Raw genomic sequence first — 19383 nt, forward strand, 5'->3', positions numbered from 1 at the left:
TATCCTCAACATTTCTAACTCATCCCTCTCTCTCCTGGTTTTCTCTAGTCGTTGGTCTAATTCTTTTCTTCTCTTTTTGGTCTCTCTCCTCAGTAATTCCTTTTCTCTTTGTATTTCATACCACCATATGCCACTCTCCTCCTTTTTTCTCATGCTTTTTCTAAGTATCTGTTCACTTTCTTTTTTCTTCATTTCCAGCTCTGACTTCAGCAGCTCCATTTCTCTTATTTCTCTTTTGGTCATTTGCACTCTGCCATCAAGCTCCTGTTTCTGTCTTTCGATACTCTCCCTTAAATGGTTCATCTCATGTATTTCTGCCTCAGCTTGTTGTCTTGCTATTCTCACATTATCCCTCTCTACTTGAATCTGTTGTTTCAGCATCTCAATCTCTTCTCTCTCAATATTTTGTTTCACTTGCTCACTTATTGCCCTTTTCAGTTGTTCAGTTTCATTGTTTTTCTGATCCAAACTGTCCATTATCAGTTTTATATCCTCCTCCAGTTTCTCATTTTCTGATCTGAGTCTGAAGATTTCATTTTCCATTTCCTCCATTTCTTTGTCCATTCTGTTCTTTGTCATTTTGTCTATTTCTGTATCTATTTCAACTCTGAAATGTTTCTTTATGTCTCCCTTCTGTCTCTCAGTATTTTCCAAGGCATATTCTCTATCCTTTTTCTGCCTGATTTCATTCTTAAATTTTTCAAGGTCAGCTCTTTCCTGAGATAATAAAAGATAGCTGTTTCCCAGTTCTTGTTTTGTAGCCTCAATCTTATAGGTCAGTTCATCCAACTGTCTCAGTTTTACTTGGGTCTCCTTCATAATAATCTCTATGTCTTCACTTTTTTTTTTAGTCTTAGCAGCCATTTTCTCTATGGTGCTCTTACCTTTTGCAATTTTCTCCAACTTCTGCTCAGTCACTTCAGTTTGTCTCTGCATTTTTATTTTTAAAATATCTAATTCATCTCTTTCTCTCAAAGTTTTCTCTAACCTCTGATCCAGTTCTCTTTTCTGTTTTTTTGCTGCCATTTTCATCAATTTCATGTTGCTCATTTCTTCTTTCAGGTGCATTTCACTTTGCCTCATTACACTTTTTACCATTTTCAAAAGTTCTTGGAATTGTTTCATGTCTTGTAGCAATCCTTCAATGTCATTGTCTTCGTCTTCATGATCTTTGTCGATGTTACTTTCTTGAGCTTGGTTTTCAAGTTCTAGTTTCACTAATCTTATGATTTCTTGTGTTCTAGAAATCTCTTCTTTAAGTCTTTGTATATCAGCGCTTCCTGTGTCCTTTTTATAAGAACCTTCATCCATCTTTTCAATATGTGCCTGTAGATCTTCTCTTGACTCCTGGCTTCTCTTGACTCCTTTTTGCTTCCCAACATCCAAACTTATAAAGTCAGACTCATCAATTACTTCTTGTTTCATCTTATTGCCATTCTTCTCTTTTTGCAGTTGTACTTCATATTTAACTATTTCATGTTTGAAAACATTGGTGTTAACCCTCAAAATGTCTTTGTGTTCTGTTCTTTTCAGCAGTCCAGTTACTCCCTCCTCCACATTTCCTGTTTCCCTGACTGTAATTTGTAACCCAGGTTCAGTCTCTGGTCTCTGGCTCTGTAGGTCATTTACTTCCATAATGAGCCTTTTAATTTCTTGATTTGTTTCCTCCATGTTCTCCATAGCATACTTTATTTGCTCCCTTATTTTCTCCTGTCTCTCCTTGAGTTTGGATATCTGTTTTTCCACTTTTTCCTTTTCTCTTACATTTATCATTAATTCTGTCTGATCATCATCCATTTTTTCTTCATGTATTTCTGTTTGCATCTGTAAGAAAACAGTCTGCTCTTCTTTTATATCCACTGCAAAAAAATGGAGGTCTTGTCTCTGTTTGTGCTCTGAATGCATTTGTTCCTGTTCTTTTATTTCTTCACTTTGATGCTGGTCTTGTAATGTTAAAGACATGGTCTCCTTTGTAATTTCATCCTCTGCTCCTTGTTTGCCTGTTAGAATTTCAAATGTTTGATCTTTGAGGGAGTCTCTGTGTGTTTCTTTCTGTGGTTCTTGAAGTTTAGATGTATTCACTGAAAAAGTATTTTTGATTGTAGATTCTGTCAATATCCATTTGCTGACCTGAGCTTTCAAGGAATTCAGCTTATCCTTCACAAAAGAAAAAAAATGTCATTGTTTTTCTTAAGTAAAAATAAAAGACTTAAGTAAAAGTATTAATAGCAGACTGCCAAATACTCTGTTACTAAAATGAAAGTATGTATTACTGTAAGTGTGATTTCAATGAATACTGTAACTGTCGCAACCTCTGCCTCTGTCCCTTCTTTCAGCCACATTCCCACCTTCCCCAGGCCCATGCATTTCCTAGGAACTCTCCGGACTTGCCATCTCCATCCATCCACCAGATGCCCTCAGACTTTCCCACCAGTCCCCGTTCCACCTGTTCCTCATTCCCCAATTACTCTTGTCAGTACTTAAACCAGCCCCTTCTCCCCAGTCAGTGCCAGATTGTCAGTGCCTCATTCCTGTTTACCTGCCGACTCTCGGTTACTTCTGTTTGGACTTTCTACCCATGCCAGTAAGCTTATGTATCTTCACCTTTTCGATATATTGCTTAACTGCCTCGAATGTCTGTGTTTGAGTCCCCCTCCCTCTGTTGCCGGAATTCACCAGTTGTGACAATAAAATCAATCCATTACTTTTGAATGTCTATTTTTCTACAGATACTTATTGGTAAAAAGGAAACTATTGCATAAGGTAATTTAAACATTATACGTATCTTTAAAGTGCTGACATTACAGTAAACCAATACCAGCTAGCCTGGGATGGATGTATGTAAGGCTAGTTATCTTCTAGATTACCAGCTCTAGATCTCTGTATGGTCTGTGTTGTTGGCACCAAAGCAAAGACATGTAATTCTTATGGAAAGGCAACTTAACATGCTTCTCTAATATCCTGGAGGCCTCGTGGTTGGGGCTGGGGATTAGAATACTTCTATTAGGTCTCTATTTTGTATTTTTTTGGATTTAATATTTACAAAGAATGTGTAAGTGGTAATAAAAGATTTTATGGAAACATTTGAATAGGTAGATCTGATGCAAGATGTAATGAAATGGAACAATATTTAGAGCTACCTTTGAGCTGGCTGTGCTGTAACTCCTTTTCATGAAACCAAGTCCTCATGGAGTGGGGGAATAATGAAATATTTTCATATACGTATACTACACAGTAGTTTATTTGGACTCAATCCCATATACACTGTCCTGCCGCCAGAAATACTCACTAGAGTGCCAAATGTGTATTAATGTGCCGTGGAATAGTCCCCAGTAAATGCACTATTTCTTCCTGTTGGAGTAATGTTTGATTAAAAACTACAGTGTCAGGCTGTTTTAGGAAAGTGCTGAGCTTTTTCAAAAAATGAAACTATATATTTTTGAGGTGTTTTTAAAGATTTACGTCTTCAGTAAGAAAAAAATGGGCTTGGAGCTGAGAGCCAAGGAACAGGGTAGGGAAGTCAGAAAGTAATGAATATTGTTGTTTTGGGTCTGAATGGGATTAATGACAATAACAATATAATGTGTGTGTATATAGAATATCTCAAGCCTTATCCTTTAAATTTAAACAGTCGTGATTCGAAATCATGCAGTATACCAGAATTTACTTCTGCACCACAGCCTGTTCACCCTGCTGCCGTCTGGAAAGACATACAGAAGTATCCGCTGCCATAACACCAGACTACAGAGCAGCTTCTTCTCTCAGGCTGGGAGACTCCTCAACTCAACCTCTGCACTCCACCATAAATGCTGTTATGCTGGTGATAATATATGTATATAAGTAACTTTATATATTTCTTTTTTTATTCTATTCAAATTTTAAATATTTGTATATATGTTCTGTGTATGCCCCTCCTTGAACCGCCACCTTAACGTGGTGGAGGGGTTTGAGTACCCGAATGACCCTGGGAGCTATGTTGCCTGGGGCTGTATGCCCCTGGTAGGGTCACCCATGGCAAACAGGTCCAGGGTGACGGGTCAGACCAAGAGCGGTTCAGAAGACCCTTATGGATTATTTAAAATCAAGGCCAGTTACGTCGCCCGGATTGGCGCTACCGGGCCCCACCCTGGAGCCAGGCCTGGGGTGGGTGCCCGACGGCGAGCGCCTGGTGGCGGGCCTTTCCCACGGGGCCCGGCCGGGCACAGCCCGAAGGAGCGACGTGGGGCCGTCCTCCCGTGGACCCACCACCGCAGGAGGATCCGTAGGGGCCGGTGCAGAGAGATCTGGGCGGCAGTCGAAGGCAGGGGCTTCGGCGACCAGATCTCCGGACACAGAAACTGGCTCTAGGGACATGGAATGTCACTTCGCTGGGGGAAGGAGCCTGAGCTTGTGCGGGAGGTTGAGCGTTACCGGCTAGATATAGTCGGCCTCGCCTCCACGCACAGCCTGGGCTCTGGAACCCGTCTCTCGAGAGGGCTGGACGCTCCATTTCTCTGGCGTTGCCGGGCGGGGAGAGGCGGCGGGCTGGTGTGGGCCTGCTCATAGCCCCACAGCTCAGCCGCCACGTGTTGGAGTTTACCCCAGTGAACGAGAGGGTCGCGTCCCTCCGCCTCCGGGTGGGGACAGGTCTCTCACTGTTGTGGCGGCCTACGGGCCGAACAGCAGTGCAGAGTACCAGGCCTTCTTGGAGTCCCTGGGAGGGGTACTAGACAGTGCACCACCCGGGGACTCCGTTGTTCTACTGGGGACTTCAACGCCCACGTGGGCAACGACAGTGACACCTGGAGAGGGGTAATCGGAAGGAACGGCCCCTGATCTGAACCCGAGCGGTGTTCAGTTGTTGGACTTCTGTGCTAGTTACAGTTTGTCCATAACTAACACCATGTTCAAGCACAAGGGTGTCCATCAGTGCACGTGGCACCAGGACACCCTAGGCGGAGGTCGATGATCGACTTTGTTGTCGTATCATCTGACCTCCGCCGCGTGTCTTGGACACTCGGGTGAAGAGAGGGGCGGAGCTGTCAACCGATCACCACCTGGTGGTGAGTTGGATCCGCTGGCGGGGAGGAAGCCGGACAGACTTGGCAGGCCCAAGCGTATCGTGAGGGTCTGCTGGGAACGTCTGGCGGAGCCCTCTGTCAGCAGGGTCTACAACTCACACCTCCGGAGAGCTTCTCCCAGATCCCGGGAGGTTGGGGACATTGAGTCTGAGTGGACCATGTTTTCCACCTCCATTGTCGATGCGGCGGCTCGTAGCTGTGGTCACAAGGTTTCTGGTGCCTGTCGCGGCGGCAATCCCCCGAACACGGTGGTGGACGCGGAAGTAAGGGATGCCGTCAGGCTGAAGAAGGAGTCCTATCGGGCCTTGTTGGCTCGTGGGACTCCCGAGGCAGCTGACAGGTACCGGCAGGCTAAGCGTGCTGCAGCCCGTGTGGTCACAGAGGCAAAAACTCAGGACTGGGAGAGGTTCGGAGAGGCCATGGAGGAGGACTATCGGTCGGCCTCAAAGAAATTCTGGCAAACCGTCCGACGGCTCAGGAGGGGAAGCAGTGCTTCACCAACACCTTGTACGGTGCGGGTGGAGAGCTGTTGACCTCGACTGGGGATGTTGTCGGACGGTGGAAGGAATACTTTGAGGATCTCCTCAATCCCGCTGTCACGTCTTCCAAGAGGAAGCGGAGGCTGGGGACCCGGAGGCGGACTCATCCATCACCCTGGCCGAAGTCACTGAGGTTGTTGGCAAGCTCCTTGGTGGCAAGGCTTGGGGGTGGATGAGATCCGTCCTGAGTATCTTAAGTCTCTGGATGTTGTGGGACTGTCTTGGCTGACACGTCTCTGCAACATCGCGTGGCGGTCTGGGACAGTGCCTCTGGACTGGCAGACCGGGGTGGTGGTCCCTCTGTATAAGAAGGGGACCGGAGGGTGTGTTCCAATCACAGAGGGATCACACTTCTCAGCCTCCCGGTAAGGTCTATTCCAGGGTACTGGAGAGGAGAATTCGTCCGATAGTCGAACCTCGGATTCAGGAGGAGCAGAGTGGTTTTCGCCCCGGTCGTGGAACACTGGACCAGCTCTATACTCTCCATCGGGTGCTCGAGGGTTCATGGGAGTTTGCCCAACCAGTCCACATGTGCTTTGTGGATCTGGAGAAGGCATTCGACCGTGTGCCCCGGGCGCTTTGTGGGGAGTGCTCTGGGAGTATGGGGTCCGGGGCCCTTTGCTAAGGGCTGTCCGGTCCCTGTATAACCGGAGCAGGAGCTGTGTTCGCATTGCCGGCAGTAAGTCAGACCTGTTCCCGGTGCATGTTGGACTCCGCCAGGGCTGCCCTTTGTCACCGGTTCTGTTCATAATTTATATGGACAGAATTTCTAGGCGCAGTCAGGGGCCGGAGGGTGTCCGGTTTGGGAACCACAGGATCTCATCTCTGCTGTTTGCAGATGATGTCGTTCTGATGGCTTCTTCAAACCAGGACCTGCAGCATGCACTGGGACGGTTTGCAGCCGAGTGTGAAGCAGCTGGGATGAGAATCAGCTCTTCCAAATCTGAGGCCATGGTTCTTGACCGGAAAAGGTGGTTTGCTCTCTTCGCGTGGGTGTGGAGTCCTTGCCCCAAGTGGAGGAGTTTAAGTATCTCGGGGTCTTGTTCACGAGTGAGGGACGGATGGAGCGTGAGATTGACAGGCGGATCGGTGCAGCGCCTGCAGTGATGCGGGCGCTGTATCGGACCGTTGTGGTAAAGAAGGAGCTGAGTCGAAAGACAAAGCTCTCGATTTACGGTCAATCTACGCTCCTGCCCTCACCTATGGTCATGAGCTTTGGGTAGTGACCGAAAGGACAAGATCGCGGATACAAGCGGCCGAAATGGGCTTCCTCCGCCGAGTGGCTGGGCGCTCCCTTAGAGATAGGGGTGAGGAGCTCAGTCACACGGGGAGCTCGGAGTAGAGCCGCTGCTCCTCCACGTCCAGAGGAGCCAGCTGAGGTGGCTAGGGCATCTGATCCGGATGCCTCCTGGACGCCTCCCTCGGGAGGTGTTCTGGGCATGTCCCACCGGGAGGCGGCCCCGGGAAGACCCAGGACACGCTGGAGGGACTATGTCTCTCGGCTGGCCTGGGAACGCCTCGGGATCCCCCCGGAGGAGCTGGAGGAAGTGTCTGGGGCGAAGGAAGTCTGGGAGTCCCTGCTTAGACTGCTGCCCCCGCGACCCGGCCCCGGATAAGCGGAAGAAGATGGATGGATGGATGGATGGATGGATGGATGGAAGTAACTTTATATATTTCTTTTTTTATTCTATTCAAATTTTAAATATTTGTATATATGTTCTGTGTATGTTGCGTGAAGGGGGCTACAACTTTCATTTCATTGTGTTAGAATGACAAATAAATGTACCTTTTTTCTTTTTTTTCTCAATGAAGTTAGCTAAGCCCATATTGACTCTTCTATTATTCCTGGTATAGGGCTTACTGTAGGCCAAGTTACTTTAACTATAACCTTAGTACTCATACTGCATTACTTCAAACTTGAAAGGCCAATCTCTACTCACAATCTCAAGATGTGTTGACAGATGCACATTACATTAAAGTCCCCCTCCACTCAAGGATGTGTTTTGCTTATTGGTACTTGGATGTTTGAGCTCCACTGGGCAAAATTATGTATGTGCAGTTTGACAGTAGAGGGCTGTTTTCACATTAATCTGCTGAAGGGGGAAAGTTTGTCTGTGCTCACTTTAAATCTGAAAATAAGACGTGTACATAACAGGAGGATTTTGTGACATAACTACTTTAGAAGCCAATTATGGTCCAATATGCAACTTACACAAGTGTGATGTGGAAACTTGAAGCCTCCAGCGAAATAGGAGACATTATGGTCCAATAGATAAACTTTTGAAATGAACAATGATTGCATATCTGTAAATTCTTTATTTTCCAATCAAGGAGAAGGAATCTATGTAATTTTTTCAGAATTTCTAACTAATAGCAGGAAAAGCACAGGTTCAACTAATAATATTAATGATGGCTCAGGTCCATTTAAGCATCTCAGGACAATACCTGGACCTCCTGTAACTGGCACAGCTAAAAAGAAAGCAGCCATTATTCATTTTATTAAATACACCTGTGCTTTTCTGCTATGATGTGCTACAATGTCTGCTGTGGAACTGCTTATTACTGGCCCAAGATTAAAATTAAATAAAAATTGAGAGAAAAAAAGATTTGACTTACCATGTATTTTTTTACTTTTTCTTTGCTCTCTGCCATCATCCTTTGGGCTTTGATTATCTCCTCCCGGGTGTTATTAACCTCTGCAGCAGCGTTTTCTATGTTAGTTTTCATCTCCTCCATAGTCTGAATTGTATCTTCCAGTTTTTGTTCAACCTCCTCCCTTTGTCGCTGTATCTTTATCTTCACAATTTCTAACTCATCCCTCTCTTTCATGGTCTTCTCCAGCCATTGGTCAAGCTCCTGTCTCTTTTTTTTTGCTCTAAAATTCATCCATTTGATTTGGCTCTTTTCTTCTGTATAGCCCCTCCTGATTTGCTCTGTATCTTCTCTCACCCTACGTAGCATCTTTCTGATTTCTTCGACTTCAAGAATCATTCTCTGCATGTCAGTGTTCACTTTGTTCTTGGTGCTTGTCTCCATGTTGTCGTCCTCAAACTGATTTTCTTTATGTTGTATTATTTCTCTGGTTCTGTCAACCTGTTGAAGTCTTATCTTGGATATCTGCTGTTCATCAAATCTGTCCTCCATGTCAACCTCCAGCACCTGCGGTGACTTCTGGCCCTCAGTCTTATCTTGTCTTTCCTCCATGTCTCCTTGTTTAGCATGTTCAATCTCTTCCTTCATCTTGCTGATCTCTTCCTTTTTTCTCCTGCTCATTCTTATCATTTTTACTAGCTCCTTTTTCTTTATTTCAATCTCTGCACTCATCACTTCCATCTCTCTCATCTCTTTCTTTGTCCTTTGTAACTTTCCATCCAGCTCCCGTTTTTGCCTTTCAGTACGCTCCCTCATACACTTCATCGCATGCATTTCTGCTTCAGCTAATTGCCTGTCTCTCTCAATGTTTTCTCTCTCTGTCTGTATTTTAGTTTTGATTCTTTCTATCTCATCTCTTTCATATTCAACCTGTGCCAACTTGTTCTCTATGGCTTGTTTTTGCCTCTGCATCTCTTTTTCCCACTGTGTTATCTTCATGCTTACATTTGTGTCTTGTCTTTGCTTTTGAGAGTTAGATTTCATGTTTTCCATTCCACCAGTCTCTGTCTTCAGCTCCTGCTTCTTACTCAGAGTTACTTCCAGTTGTTGTTCACTGACTTCCAGCACATCCCAAAGTTTCTCCATCTCTTCCTGGATTCTATTAAGTTTAATCTTCACAGTGTCAAAGGTGTCTTTTCCTTCTTTCTGTCTTTCTCTGCTTTCCATCTCTGGGACTGTGGCTTTCTGCATTTGAACATATCTTTGAATTGTTTGCTTTATCTTGTTGTTATTTACACTCATTTTATGTTTGATGTGCTCAATTTGATATCTATGTTGTAAAATGTCCCTTTTATTTCTCTTTAACTCTTGCTTTATGTCTGTTATGTTTTTCTCCATTTGTTCTTTTGCATACTTTGCTTCAAGCATTATTTTCTTATTTTTGTTCATTCGACACAGCAAACTGTCAGCCATCAGCATCTCCATTATCTCCTGCTCTCGATTTATCTGCTCCATTAATTCTTTAGGTTCGTTACTTTCCTGTGATTTTGTCTTATCATACTTGAAAATTTCCAACTTGTGTCGCTCATTGATGATCTCATTACGTCTTCTTTCCAGAGTTTCTCTCTCTTGGTATATTTCAGCCCGCATTTTCAGAAGTTGCATTTTTTCTTGAGTGGCTTCACTTTTATTCTCCTCGAGTTTCTCAATTACATTTCCTATCTGTAATCTCAGTCTTTTAATTAATAAGTACTGCCCATGTTTTTCAGCTGTCAGTCTGTCAATGTCCTCCTGTTGCTGCTCCGTCTTTGTCTTCAGGAAGTCAATTTCATTTCTCTCTCTATGTGTCTCTTCCCAAAGTTGTTCAATCTCCTCCATTACTTGACATGCCAGTTGTCTGTGTCTTTTAATATCCTCCCTTTTTGTTTTTATGTTGACTTTTGTTTGTTTGTTTTCTAATTGCTTGGTTTTCTCCATTGTCCAGTTCTGTTCGTCGTCCTGGGTCGTCCTGCTAGTCTGTTGTCTTTGCTCTGTTGGTCAAGGAAATGGACAGAATATCACTTTCCACTCTACACTGCATCTTACACTGTGTTAAACCAGGCCAGAAAAAAATCAGTTTTGACAACGGATGAGATGGTGGAACAAATAAAGAGCTAATTGAAAAAACACATTTCCAGCACATTTTTCACAAAGTAGTGAGAGGATTTAACAAAAGGCAAAGGAAGTACAAAGGCATGTCATTTATCGTCCACCAACCCCCTCGGCCAGTTCCTTGAGGAGTTAGGACACACTCCTCTCACACTGTCCAGATGGTGGCTCTTCACTCATTATTCTCAGAGACTTCAACAAACAGTCAGAGAAGTTTGAATCTCTTTGTCTGCTCTCTTCTTTTGATCTCTCTCTATCCCCCACCACCACCCCACTCACAAGGCTGGCAACCAGCTGGACCTTGTCTTCACCTGGCACTGCTCTAGTACAGACTGATCACTACTTTTTGTCTTCTTACCCCTTTCCTATCCGTCCACTCACAACCCACCCCCACCTGCACTCTCTCTACTCGCAGCGCCCTCCCCTGTCTTTTCCCTGCTTACCTCACCTCTGTTCTCTCATCTCTCCTTTCCCTGAGTCCTTCTCTCTCCTAATCCCTGAATCTGCCACCACCACTCTTCTTTCTTCTCTGTCCTAGTCTGGACCACGTCTGTCCACTCACAACCAGGCCTGCAAGGCCATCTCCATGTGCACCTTGGTTGTCTGACTCACTGCGTACTGAGAGACGTAGCTTGAGAAAGGCTGAGCTTAAATGGAGAAAAAAGCAAACTCTTGGAGGACCTTCTCATCTCCCAATCTCTCTTTTTTGCTTTCTCTTCCTTTCTGTCTGGTGCTAAATCAGCTTTCTATCATTCCAGATCATATCAAGTTCCAGACTTCTGTTTCAAATCCTAGAAAGCTCTTCAAGACCTTCTCCCTTATCTCTCCTCCTGGAGGATTTTGCTGCTTTCTTTGAAAAGAAAGTAAGCAATATCCACAATTATTTCCTCCACCCCCCAGTTGATGCTTCATGCACCTTCATCACCCTCACTTAACATCCACCCTTCCCTCAACCTCTTCAGCTTCATTCCCCCCCACCCTCTCTCCTCCAGTATGTCACTTCTGACCTCCTCCCCTTCTTAACCCACCTTATCAACACATCTCCACTCTCAGGACATTTGTCTATCTGATAGTGCTGTAGCTAAATTCAAGAAAGTGATTCCATCAACATTTAATTCAATGCCATGTCTCAATATAACTCCTATGCTAACTTTAGTTAGCATAGGAGGCCCATCCTATCTCCCCAAATTTATCATCTTGCTGATAGTGCTGCAGGCTCACCTCGAATGATACTCGACTCCATTGCCCCTCTTAAAAAGAAGACAAAACAAAGGAGGTCAACTCCATGGTATAACCCCCAAACTAAAGCAAACATCGCAAAAAAACTTGAAAGGAAATGGCGTTCCACCAATGTGGAAGAATCTCGTTCAGTCTGGCAAGATAGTCTTAAAACATATTGGAAGGCCCTCCATAATGCCAGAGCAGCCTATTACTTATAATTAATGGAGGAACATAAGAACAACACCAGGTTTCTTTTCTGTAGCCAGGCTGACAGAGAGTCACAGCTCTATTGAGCCATGTATTCCCATAGCCCTCAGTAGTTACTACTTCATGAGCTTCTTTAATGATACAATTCTAATTTTTAGAGACAAAATTCATAATTTCCTGCCCTCAACTGGTACCGATTTATCTTCAAACACAGGAACCTTAGAAACTGCTGTAAAACCTGATCTGTCTCTTAGACACCATCTCAACTATTTAAAGAAGTTTTACCCTTAGATGGCACTTATTTACTAGATATGATCAATCTGTCTTTATTAACAGGATATGTACCACAGTCCTTTAAAGTAGCTGTAATTAAACCTCTTCTTCTCTTCTCTGGGTTCTCTCTAAGATCCTTGAGAAAGCAGTCACCAATTAGTTGTGTGACTTTCTACATATCAATAGTTTATTTGAAGATTTTCAGTCAGGATTCAGAGTGCATCATAGCACAGAGACAGCACTGGTGAAAGTTACAAATGATGCTTTAATTGCATCAGACAATGGGCTTGTCTCTGTACTTGTCTTGGTAGATCTTAGTGCTGCATTTGACACCATTGACCATCACATCCTATTACAGAGACTGGAACATTTCAGTTGCATTAAAGGAACTGCATTAAGCTGGTTTAAGTCTTATTTATCAGATTGATCTCAGTTATGTTAACGATTCCACAAGGTTCTGTGCTTGGACCGATTCTATTCACCATATATACAAAAAAAAAACAAAAAAAACTTTGTCCTTCACCCTCCGCGGGTGGTCTCATCCTTCGAGCTCGGGTCCTCTACCAGAGGCCTGGGAGCTTGAGGGTTCTGCGCAGTATCTTTGCTGTTCCTAGTACTGCACTCTTCTGGACCGAGATGTCTGGTGTTCTTCCAGGGATCTGCTGTAGCCACTCCTCCAGTTTGGGGGTCACTGCCCCAAGTGCTCCAATGACCACGGGCACCACTGTTGCCTTCACCTTCCAGGCCATCTCCAGCTCTTCTCTGAGCCCTTGGTATTTCTCTAGTTTCTCATGTTCCTTTTTCCTGATGTTGCCATCACTTGGTATTGCCACGTCAACCACAACGGCTTTCCTCTGCTGTTTGTCCACCACCACGATGTCAGGTTGGTTCGCCATTACCATTCTGTCAGTCTGAATCTGGAAGTCCCACAGGAACTTGGCTGGGTCATTCTCTACCACCTTTGGAGGTGTTTCCCACTTTGACCTCGGGGTTTCCAGTCCATACTCAGTGCAGATGTTCCTGTACACTATGCCAGCCACTTGGTTATGGCGCTCCATGTATGATTTTCCTGCCAGCATCTTACACCCTGCAGTTATGTGCAGGATTGTCTCAGGAGCCTCTTTGCACAGCCTACACCTTGGGTCTTGTCTGGTGTGGTAGATCTGGGCCTCTATTGCTCTGGTGCTCAGGGCCTGCTCCTTTGCAGCCATGATGAGTGCCTCTGTGCTGTCCTTCAATCCAGCCCGCTCTAGCCATTGGTAGGATTTCTTGATATCAGCCACTTCAGTTATGTTCCGGTGGTACATCCCATGCAGGGGTTTGTCCTCCCATGGTGGTCCCTCCTCCAGCACGTCTTCCTCTGTTCCCCATTGCCTGAGACATTCCCTGAGCATGTCATCTGTTGGGGCCTTGTCTTGGATGTACTTGTGGATCTTGGATGTTTCATCCTGGATACTGGCTCTCACGCTCACTAGTCCACGGCTAGCGTGTGTGCGGCATTGAGTCATATGCTTTCTTGTAATCAATCCAGGCAGTGCACAGGTGTGTCGGGCTCTGCAGTCTTGGGTGACTGTTCTGTCAACCAGGAGTTGGTGGCTCCTCTGGTTCCCTTAACAATGCTTGTTGGATGGGACTGGTTGGCTGGTTCATTTGTACTGCTAGGCGCTCGTGGAGTGCAGTGAGCTTCTTTAGCCAGTAGGTGTGGATCCTGTCAGGGCCCGGTGCTGTCCAGTTCGTATGAAAGTCCTGTGACTTACCAATTGAGTAGGTAGCCGCATATGTATATATATATATATATATATATATATTTTTTTTTATTATTAGGAAACACTCCATAAACATTCATTGTTATGCAGATGATACCCAATTATATCTATAAATCAAGCCAGATGAAACCAGTTAGCTAAACTTCAAGCATGCCTTAAGGACATAAATAACTGGATGGCCTGCAATTTTCTGATGTTAAACTCAGATATATATAGTTAATCTAGATGGTATTGCCCTGGCCTCCAGCACCACTGTAAGAACCTCAGAGTTATCTTTGATCAGAATATGTCCTTTAACTCCCACATAAAATAAACGTCAAGGACTGCCTTTTTTCACTTACGTAAGATTGCAAAAATCAGGCCCATCCTATCTCAAAATTATGCAGAAAAACTAGTCCGTGCATTTGTTACTTGATACTGAATTATTGCAATTCCTTATTATCAGGCTTCCCGAATAAGTCCCTTAAGACTCTCCAGTTGATCCAGAATGTTGCAGCACGTGTACTGACAAGAACTAGGAAAAGAGATCATATTTCTCTCATATTACCTTCTCTGCACTGGCTCCCTGTAAAATCCAGAACGCAGGGTTACTTGTGGTTCCTAGAGTCTCCAATAGCAGAATGGGAGCCAGAGCTTTCAGCTATCAGGCTCCTATCCTGTGGAATCAGGTCCCAGTTTGGGTTTGGGAGGCAGACACCATCTCCCCATTTAAGAGCAGGCTTGAGGTATTCCTCTTTGTTAAAGCTTATAGTTAGGGCTGGCTCAGGTGAGCCCTGAACCATCCCTTAGTTATGCTGCTATAGGCCTAGACTGCCAGGAGACTTCCCATGATGCATTGAGCTCCTCCTCTCCCTCTGCATCTGTACGCATTCGTATCCCATTAATGCATGTTACAAACTCGACATCTTCTCTCTCCAGTAGTTTTGTGCTTTCTTGTCTCTCTCCTCTCTCCTGTCGCTTTCTGCGATAGGAGAGAGATAGTCATAAATAATAACTTTAATGAATAAAGTCATCAGGGCACCACCCTTAAACAAGGGGAAAGGATAGCTAAACTCAGTCTCATAAAACTAAACACTAAACTATCAATTTGGGACTCTGATTTATGACGGTGTAGTCCCTCATTCGTCCAGGAGTGTTCTATCTTCTAATGAGTGTTTAATCTTCTAGTGTTCTATCCTTCTAATGCAAAAGTTGTATCAGCAAAATGTACGTAAAGTATAAAAAGTAAACGTGCTTAATTATGCAGCAGAATGGCCCATTTAATTAATGGCCCATTAGTTATTATTTCAATATTATTATTGATGCATTAACATGTAAGCAGCATTTTTATGTCGTAGCTGGTCAAGGTGGAGATAATTTGAACTATGTCTCTGTTGAAACTAATCTGTACAATAAATCATATTCTATATACTGATCACATATTTTGCATGTACATGTAAAATCTTAATCTTTATAATAAATAGTAACTATAGCTGTTAAATAAATGTAATTACAATATTTCCCTCTGAAATGTACAAAGTAACATAAAATGAAAATACTTAGTAAGTACCTCAAAATTGTACTTAACTATATTACTATAATTTAATGTATTAATATTAACTAGGCACGTCGCACCCACGGGTGTTACGGGTGTGTCACTGTCACTGTCAGAGAATACATGATTCCAAAACCCTTTTTTCTATGAGACCAGTCATTTGATACCAGCCTAACAAGCCTGGTTGACCAGCCAGCAACTGTACTTGTATAGCTCTCAAAGCGCACTACATATCGCATTCACATACTGATGGCAGAACTGCTCATCAGTACAAAGAAACTAATTAATCATTCACACTCACACATCGGAGGCATAGCCCTCGGGAGCAATTTGGGGTTCAGTGTCTTGCCCAAGGACACTTCGACATGTGGGCTGGGGGGAGCTGGGATCGAAGCGCCAATCTTTCGATTGGTGGACGACCCGCTCTGTCACTAAGCCACAGCTGTATGTAAACGGAATGTCACTCGCTGGCACTATTGCTGGCTGTGGACAGATTAGAGAATAAGAATAAATCAGAGGTATAAAACTGCTATTTAACTAGTTAGTAATGTAGAATTTTCTTTGTCTTATGTGATGCCTCCGCTAACATTAGCCAGTCAACATAAAATTTGGCTATCCTAGTTGTTGTGTAGCTGCTAGCTAGCTAGCTACCTCAGTCATTCCAAATGCAAGCCAGCTGGCCAACAAACTTAACATTAATGCAAACTAATGGTGGCTGACCAGATGTAAAGTAAAAATAAAGTTTGTTTTTAGTATAGCACCTTTCACAGAGCAAGGTCACAAAGTGCTTCATGAGTAAAATTATTTAAAAAATAAGTGGAAGAAGTAGTCAGATCCTTTAGCCGTTACTTAATTAAAAGTACTAATACCACAATGTGAAAATACTCCACTACAAGTAAAAGTCCTCCTGCATTCAAACCTTATTTCAGTAGAGGTACAATATATAAGTATTATCAGCAAAATGTAGTTACAGTAAGTACTTAAAGTAAGAGTACTCATAATCCAGTCCCTGTCAGTGTTTTCCTTATATGATTTTTCTTGATTAATATATTCCTGCTGCATTAATGTGTATGTTGTGTTTTACTGCTGTAGATGTTTAAGGTTGTGCTCATTTTAACTACTTTATATACTGTTGTTTAGTTTAATCTACATTAACATCGTTGTCCTGTGAGAACCACGTATCTCTAAAAAGTCAACCTGTGCTCAGAAAAACAACCCTGTTTTCAGCTCTGTGACGATGCATTTTTCCATCTGATCCAGGAGGGTTTTTAATAATTTATTTAATCTAAAAAGGAGAAGGATGTCCTCAACTCATAAAGTAACACTTTGTTTTACAAACATTCACATTCAAAATCACCAATACTATGGGATGTTGAATGCTGGTGAATATAGTATATTAGGGTGAAGGGCGTGGTGCTACAATGTATATTTTGAGCTATTATTTGTATATGGTGAATACTGGAATGGAGACCGAAGGTGGCAGGGCTTGAGGTGGTCACCTCTCACCCCTAGAACCCCCATACTTTTAAAATCGATGCTCCACTTCTGACCTAAACTATACTGCAATCACCATTTCACCTCAACCAAGTGTTCTGAGTTGTGTAACCTTATACATAAATACCATAATCATGATTTAGTTGCCACAAAAGGATACTATAAGGAAAAGACTGAAAAACATTAGTGAACATTTTTCAGATGCAGATTCCTTGAGTTATGTTCAGCAATCAGCATGAGCATTTTGCATGTACTGTTTGTTCAGTATGAATGTACAGTGTCTACAAAAAACATAGGCAGTTAACATTTTTGAAATACTGTATGTTCAACTATACAAACCTTTTTTTTTTTAGTTTTTTTTTGTCTTACCTAAATTGGCTATAAGCTTGGGTTCATCCTGTGAAAGCTGAATCTGGGAGAAGTCAGCTTTGGATCGTGATGTTCCTTCTTCCACAACATGAAGCAGATCCCTCATTTGTTCATGTTGTGTCAGCGCTTTGGTGATGGTCGTCGGCTGCTGTGACATCCAGGCCTCTATGATGGCTCCAGGTGATCTCGCCCCAGCAATGATCTGCTCTCTGAACTCCTCCAGGAAGGTGTCCACTACAAATTAATTTGATGGTCATTTCTCTTGTAGAGATCTGATGATACAGCCCATTAGACAATTTAACAAGGAGATATGTGTGCCTAGGTAGAAGTGATTTGACATTGGTGGTACTTAATTGTGCAGTCTGTCAAATATTAAAGTTCTTTCAGTTTTCAAGGTAGGTTTTTACTTAATCATACATTACTGGCAGAAAAATGTACTTGCAGTAGATTTAAACACAGCGGCAGTTTGAAAGCATGCTTTCCATACAATGACCATTCATAGGTATAAGAATACACGTTTGTTGTTGAGAACCAAACAATAATTTTGAGGAATAAAATAAACTTACCATTGTCTCTTGATTCACCCATGTTACCATATTACAAATTCAAAACTGCTGTTTCTCATGAGATCACAGGCCTGAGTAGGAATGATACAAAATTAGAATTTAAAAAAGTCATAACAAATGTAACTCACATAATTACTTAAATTACTGCAATTAGAACAGGCCCATTTATTCAATATTGCAAAATATTTGTAAGTGGATGAATGGATTGAACCATTGCAAATTTACATTATCTTATTCTTTCTTTTCTTACCTCAGCTTCCTTTTGTCTTGAGTTGTGTACAAAACCACAAAGTCAGCCAGGTTAGGCTCAAAGTCCTAGAAGACAAGGCACATTTTGGCAAATCATTTGAGAGAGTGCTGTGCTGGTCTGCTTAGGTGTTAAACTTTGTGGAGATCTGTGGGGATGAGGCAGGCGGGCACTAATATCTTCAAAAAATGTTATATCTCTTCCGTCCAAACATTTCTTAACCACCAGGTCTGTTTGTCAGATAGATGTGACACCCAGTAAGAGTGTGTATGATTGGATGGTAGGTGATGTTTGGGTGGTGAAACCTCTTGCTCTGTGAGTCTGGTCTCGGCTGATAAAGGTTGGGTCCCTGTTTAGCTTGGTGTTCAGGGTTTCCCTCAGCTCTCCTGATGTACGTAAGCATTAAATAATCACATATGAACAGGCAGTGGCTACCATACTCATACATGTATTATATATACATACACACATAGAAGACATGCCAGCACTTTCTAGTGTTTTGATACTTTCTCAGTAGCATAAGTACACTGATAATTTATAGCATAGGTAAATATGGTAAACAATTACTTTACTGAAACATATTCCATCAAACATTTGGCTAATATTAATATGCAACTGTCTTGGTTTACAATGTAATAATGCATCAGAATTACAAAAATAGGTGACTAGATGCAATGTATGAAAAGAGGGGGTTCTGGGAATATGCGGGACATGTAAAATTAGACTGAATCTCACTCTTTTTGTACTGTATGTGGAAATAAATTGTGTGAAAGGCAAAATGCCAAGAAACATGACAAACTATTTGTAACTACTCTTTTTGTGCACAGTTTATAAATATAAATACAAACATGATCTAAGGTTTAAAAAGTGGTTTAAAGTCATTAGTCCTTCCTTTTACTGTTTTGAAGGTTTTAAATATCTCATACATTTTGGGGGGAAATGCATGTCAGTCACGTGCATTGACTTGATCTTTTACACAGAAAGTTAACTTGACATTTCTTAAAAGAATTGGTGTCAGATTAACTTTCATGCCAAACTACCACTCATCTCTGCTTCATTTCACTCCTGTGCTCAATTTAACGGCAAACTACCAATTCACAGCCTAGTTTAATAACTGTCAGTTCAATCACTAATTTAGAGAATGAAATTATCTTCTGAATAATATATCAAAATGCCAGAGGAAGATATTATGACCACCATTTGTCTACAGATGTGCCATGCATATGAACTAAAACTTTAAACTATGAGGACAGTGCAATCACATTTTCCCCTGATCTACTGTATTAACTTGAACAGTTTTCTAGAGTGGACATTTCAGACCGAAGAAGTACCTTCAAATGTGATTTTGTTAATAAAATGTTGCACCA

General features: G+C 42.7%; 1 protein-coding gene across 2 annotated transcripts in view; it reads right to left on the reverse strand.

Annotated features, from left to right (window-relative positions):
• The window catches only part of LOC122888421 (trichohyalin-like), an 81236-nt gene extending 63059 nt beyond the window's left edge, over nt 1-18177 (reverse strand). For both annotated transcript variants that reach the window (XM_044222858.1, XM_044222857.1), the window contains exons 1-4: nt 18020-18177; nt 17770-17840; nt 17204-17437; nt 8216-10221 (exon numbers count right to left, since the gene is read on the reverse strand). In XM_044222858.1, coding sequence (XP_044078793.1) covers nt 8216-10221; nt 17204-17437; nt 17770-17791 — 2262 coding nt within the window. In that variant the 5' untranslated portion in view covers nt 17792-17840; nt 18020-18177. The remainder of the gene's footprint in view (nt 1-8215; nt 10222-17203; nt 17438-17769; nt 17841-18019) is intronic.
• Between the last annotated feature and the right edge of the window lie 1206 nt (nt 18178-19383).

This window comes from Siniperca chuatsi, linkage group LG14 (genome assembly GCF_020085105.1).
Source record: "Siniperca chuatsi isolate FFG_IHB_CAS linkage group LG14, ASM2008510v1, whole genome shotgun sequence".
Classification (NCBI taxonomy): Eukaryota; Metazoa; Chordata; class Actinopteri; order Centrarchiformes; family Sinipercidae; genus Siniperca; species Siniperca chuatsi.